The following is a 6,276-nucleotide window of genomic DNA, read 5'->3' as shown; positions in this document are numbered from 1 at the left end:
GTATAAATTCTCTACAATTGACGATACTCAATCAGTGTTAGTGCAGCTTTCAAAAAAAAGTCTTGTTTACCTAAACACAGCACCGTAAAAACACTACTGAAATATGAAAGGTAAGCATAGTTATCTGTGGGACAATTGTATACATATATCGACTATCGACAACCGGCTAGCTATCCACTAATCTTATATAAAAATCTGATCACCGCCTCTCACGCCGTAAAAACTAATTTTGAAGTTCATTTTAAATGTCTAATTTCAACGTAGCTTAAAAATTTAAAAATTTGTTTTTTTTTTTATTCAAGATTATCCATAGACTTTTTTCTTTTTTTTTTAAGTTTTGCGTTTGACAATGCATGATCAATTGTCTCTTCAGCCGTCTGTATTATATGTATAATAGAATACGGGAATTAACGTGGTCCCAGGCTGACTCAGCAGGCGACTGCCTGGCTATGTCAGCCTGGGACCACGGCGAGTGCAACCTGCGCCGAAACGTTAGGCATTTTAAGGTAAAATGCGTGTTCGCGTTAATTCCCGTATTCTATTATACATTAAACATGCAACGCGAGAGTTTAAAAGTTACGTCTGTATTATACTCTCTTGATGACTCGATCTCTTGGACTCATTCGACACATTTTATTCAACGGTACTTCTCTTGCCAGTGAATGAGAATTACGGACTATTTAATAATTCGCCGGGTCCTTATTGCAAATACTCATTTCGAATAACACTTTTCCCGATCGGAACACTACAAATCCTTATGTATTGTGATAACAGCCATTTCTTTTTATTTCAGGTTCAATGATCGTTATGCTCTGTGCTGTTGCACTCACTCGTGCATCAGTGGTACTCAACCAACATGGATGCCCCGTAGACGGCGGCATTCATATGCTCCTGCCACATGAGAATTGTGCTCGGTTTTACCAGTGCGTAAATGGAATACCCCTGGAAATGAGCTGTCCTCCTGGACTTCACTTTAGCGCTGAAAACAGCGTGTGTGACTTCCCGTCTGCAGCCAATTGCCACAACGCCCCGAAGCAAATTTGTGCAACTGCTGGCTCTGATGGTGAATTGGTGGCGCACGAAAACTGCAACCAGTTCTATGTATGCTCATCTGGTGTTCCAATTGCACGAATGTGCCCTGCTGATCTCTTGTTCGATCCTACTACGAACACGTGCGGATTTAGTGATACAGTAACCTGTGGAGACAGAGTGATCCCTGGAGCTAACAACGATTACGACAGCCAGGCCGCTGCTATTTGCGCCGCTGAAGGATCTGATGCCACTTTTATTGCTCACGAAATCTGCAGTAACTTCTACATTTGTATGTCAGGCCATCCAATGGTCTTCACGTGCGCACCAAACACTTTGTTCAATCCGACAAAGGCGGCTTGCGACTTCGCACAAAACGTCGACTGTGGCAACAGAGTTGTTTAAGCATTGACTCAGAAAAAAATTGTTTTCAAAATCAACGTAATACAACTACTATCTACAATGTAACATATGTTAATGGCTGGATAATTGTAATTAAATACCCGTAAACTTCGAAAAATTAAATGATTATTGCAAATTAAAACTTATATTTTTTTGAATGGACCAAATGAAAAAAATAAAAATCAAGAAATGAGTATACATACGAACAATTATCGTAACATAAAACCACACCTTTCTACGCTATGGGAATTATCTAATGCACGCACGCTAAAGAACGTCACTTGCTACTATACCTACAACATACTACCATTGCGTTATTGGCATCCATACTCTGTTTCGAATTTGCGTTTCCTGAATTTTATTAGATTATCTCATCTTGTATGTCATTGTATTTATCATACTGTAGTACACATACGTTTATTGGGGTTTGTTATTATGTCGCAGATTACAATTTGTTCAAGACACTCTCCAGTACTTACTTATTCTATTTTTTAATTAGTACATACACATTTTTTAACTATCATACGCAATTTACTGCTATCTCTTCCACTTAGTCATAAGATACATTAAATAAAGAGTTTAAAATATATATGATTCATATTCCAATGGTTTGTTTTCAATATTTGTGATTAAGTAGCAAAATTATCAGAGATTTGTAACTAAGTGCTGGTGATAAATACCTAAAATGTCGATTTTATTCAAGATAATTTATTTATACATTAAGATATATGACGATTTCCTGTCAATTACAAAATATATTTTTGCACAGGAAAAAATCCGTTTCGATCGATCATTTTAATGCTGCGTGACGTATATTTTTGTATTATTATATTAAATTTATAACTATAAGAAATTTCAATTAAGATAATATATCTGTAGCTAGATTTTCTACCGGTTAGCTATCGATAACTTTTGTTTGAAAATCTTATCAGCCTCGCTGGTGGGAGTCGCAGGAACTGTTTTGACAGTACATACTAATCTATACTAATATGGTAAAGCTGAAGAGATTGTATGTTTGTTTGTTTGAACGCGCTAATCTCAGGAACTACTGGTCCAATTTGAAAAAATATTTCAGTGTTAGATAGCCTGATTATCGAGGAAGGCCTTAGATTATATATCATCACGCTACGACCAATAGGAGCAGAGTGCCAGTAAAAAATGTTACAAAAACGGGGAAATAATTGACCCATTCACTCTTATGTGACGCAAGCGAAGTTTCGCGGGTCAGCTAGTAATAAATATTGAACTTTCGATACTTGGTGGTACCGTCTGTACAGAATCGCGCTACTGATAATGCTCATAAAAAGAATACGTATCAAATGAACCTAGAGGTGTAACATTTTCGTTTAAAAAACTATACTATATTTACATAACTTTTAGGTAAGAATAAAATATGTTGCTTATAATTCAGTAGGGGTTTTTGTATTGATAAATTAAATACCACCAATATTAGGAGGACCTTGATTTTGTCACGGTAAGGCTTGTAAGGCTCTATCTATCCTTCATTTGAGGACGAGAACCTTACCTAGCAGTGAGACAACAATATACTAGATTGATTAAAAAATCTTTATAAACAAAATATATATACTTACAATTAAAATGTGAAATAATAACGGGTGCATAGTACTTGTAATCGTCGGGCCTGTATGACAAGATGTATGGATGCGAATGACTCAAAGGAAGTTTGTAAGAATAGTACCAAGTAGTGTTCTCTGGTCTTTATCTACCCCTATAAGAAGAAGGCGTGATTTTATGTAGGTATGTGCGTATAATAAAATCAAACTACTATATGGCCATATTTACTACTAGCTGGCCTGCACAACTTCGCTTGCGTCACATAAGAGAGAACGGGTCAGAATTTTCCTCATTTTTTAAACATTTCTCGTTGCTACTCCGCTCCTAATGGTCGTAGCGTGATGTTATATACCTAGAAAAAAAAACAATTTGAACCAGTACTTTCTGAGATAAGCGCTTTCAAACAAACAAACAAGCTCTTCAGCTTTATAATATTAGTATAGATTAGATACATTTATATACGACGACATATCTGTTTTCTAATCGTTTGACTGCACACATTTGTTATCAAAGCAAATGTTTTCTATCTTTCTTTATGTTTACAAATCGTAAGTAAACACAGTGGAAAATTGAAATAGTTGCAAACAAAGGCAAAAACTATTTTCACTGCAAACGCTGCTCATCAAACAATGAGATTAAGTGTTGTACACGAGCTTATAATTGTTTTACTTCAGAATTAAACAGTGAATTAGTAAAAACGGTGTGACAGCTTGAAAAAATGCAAAGATTTGTCCAACATGCATTTTTAAATGAATTTTCTTGTTTTCAAAAGTAATGTATGTTTCTAGATAAAAAATATGGGAGCGTTAGTTTAATTCTATCATACAGAGAGTTAATTAGTTGTATTTCGTAGTTATGATTTATGCTGTATTTTGCTAGGTAAAGTTTCAACCAATTCCGCTGGTAAACACACAACATGTTTTTGTGATAATTGTTTTATTGAGTCCTATCGCATTAAAAACATAGGTTAAAATATTTCTGATTCGTACTAAAAAACAACTTGCTTTAATGGTGAAGGAAAACATTGTGATGGAGCCTTGCGTTACTGAAAGTTGTTGAACACATTTCTTGAGGGCATGCAACATAGTCTTAATTCACACATGGAAAGTAGTGCATTGAAGGCCATACCCTTCGCCGTTTGGGAAGAGACCCTTGCCCAGCAGTGGAACTGGAAAAGTCATCGGTTTTAAAAAACAACCGTGAAGAAAGGTGTTGAATGAATAAGATAATATTATTATACTAATTATTATTTGCAAAACAAATTCAGCGGAATAACATGCAAGTCACAGAAATGCCGAAAAACTGAAACGATTTGAAAAGATCACAATCAATGCATTACTCGGAAGCCTTGCATTTAATCAGATCTTGATTGAAATCATATCTTTTCATCTATTCCTGTCGTCAAAAGCAATCAAACGATAATGTTAAAAACACTTAATTGCTACTCATTTTGTTGCTTGTGTGAGCGTCACGTGTTCGTTAATTTTCTTTCAGTCTCGTGACAGAAGAAAAAAATTAAATACATTCTGCATTATATAATATGGTTGGTAACCTTTTTTGGCACAGTTCCATATAAAAGTAATTATTTTTCGATTAGTTTTCAAAAGCTTTTCTAATTTGACCTAGAAACAAATAAGTTTTTAGAAACGACAGAACCGCAAAAGTATTGCTATAAAATTGAATTCTTATCTTATTAGTTGTACCTACCTACTTAAGCTTTGCACATTGATGTCGTATAATAATGTAATAACTGCGTAATCTAGTTCCCTGGAATATAACGATAAGGAAACTTTCTAGCGTTAACAATGGTGATGCAAAACTTCAGGCAGCATAATACAGATTAAAACGGGCTTGCATCGACTACATTCAAGCCATAGAACTACAAAACATAATAAAGGCAGCTCATAGCATAAAGAAATGAAACCAAACTTAATTTCGAGTCTCATACAAAAGTGTCCCATAATAATATCCACTAGTGGAGAGATTATTTTACGCCGTCGCCGGCCTCGGAATCTCATTGAGTGTAGCAAAGACGTCGGCTTATACCACGATAATCTGCGGCGCAATATCAAAAGCGTTTGCAGCCATGTAGGTATTATGCAAATTTTAGCCGATAAGGGAACTGTTCAGTACTCCAGCTATGTATAAAATTAAAATATATAACTCGTGATGGTTCACCTGTCTTTCGTCTGTATTAACTGTGATCGACGGAGTGTTGTTGGGAGTTGTCGATTTACATAATTTTGTCTAAGCCTGTGTGGTATGAGGGTCTGCGCGATGCATTTTTCAGTAACAATACTTACCCAACGCAAGGATTTTTATTTTAAATATTGTTATCCTTATAGATACAAACCATTTACGTTAAAATCCAACCATCTCATGTTCCAATCAAGTGAGCTCTCCCATCAACAGTGCCAACAAATTAAAGAAGTAAGTAGTGGCTGTACCTGGAAATCATCAAAAGACAATAAAACGTTTGATCCTTGTATCCGGCCTTATTTGATTACATTCCCTCTTCTAATTTCCATGACGATAAAGCGCCGCCTAATATCAATATAGTGCTTATTTCAGAACCAATTTCAGACATTCCTAAGTGCCTAGTGTCAAGTAATATTATAAATTCTCTCCGTATTCGTACAAACGATCGATATCTACCCGATATCAAATATCAGATTGCCTTAGAGATAGCGGCATTGTACTTGCGTATTTACCTAAATAAGCAGTAAGTACTTTATGAATCAACAACATTAATACTCAGAAATTATTAATATTAAAAGGAATTGTAATTAGGCATTGTAAATCAGAGTTTTCTAGGAAATAACTATGATTATCAGTATTTTATTATACTAAGCGCCATAAGATACAAATCACTGGCGCGATTGTTCACACTATTGAGTATCGAGAATTTGACATGTAAAATGTAGTGAAACTAGCTTCAGCTAGCCATAGGCACTACTGGACGTTGATTTGGTATTTGATCAAAATTGGTAGATAGCTAGCCAGTTGTTGATAGCGGTAGAAAATGGCGTTAAAGGGCAGTTTATTATTACATATCCATAATGATTAATTATAAAATAAGAAATTAAAATTCAATAGCCAATAAATATTTTTAGTTGCAAACGTCACTACCGATTCCATTAACTTTTATTATAAAATTTAAAATCTAATGTATTATCGAAAAAGATACCGAATTTATATGGTAGGCTTATTGTTTTTAATATTTCTGAAAACCAAATAACATTTTGGGTCTTTCGTGAAATAAAACAGTTA

General features: G+C 34.8%; 1 protein-coding gene across 1 annotated transcript; it reads left to right on the top strand.

Moving 5' to 3' along the window:
• The first annotated feature begins 103 nt into the window (after window positions 1–103).
• On the top strand, window positions 104–1,434 carry LOC142979057 (peritrophin-1-like). The gene is made up of 2 exons (XM_076123817.1): window positions 104–110; window positions 794–1,434. Exons 1-2 carry the CDS (start codon window positions 104–106, stop codon window positions 1,432–1,434), a joined length of 648 nt encoding a protein of 215 aa, XP_075979932.1.
• Window positions 1,435–6,276: the final 4,842 nt, after the last annotated feature.

This window comes from Anticarsia gemmatalis, chromosome 15 (assembly GCF_050436995.1).
Source record: "Anticarsia gemmatalis isolate Benzon Research Colony breed Stoneville strain chromosome 15, ilAntGemm2 primary, whole genome shotgun sequence".
NCBI lineage: Eukaryota > Metazoa > Arthropoda > Insecta > Lepidoptera > Erebidae > Anticarsia > Anticarsia gemmatalis.
Note: the sequence above shows the minus strand (reverse complement) of the source record. Positions and strands in the feature narration are given on the sequence as shown.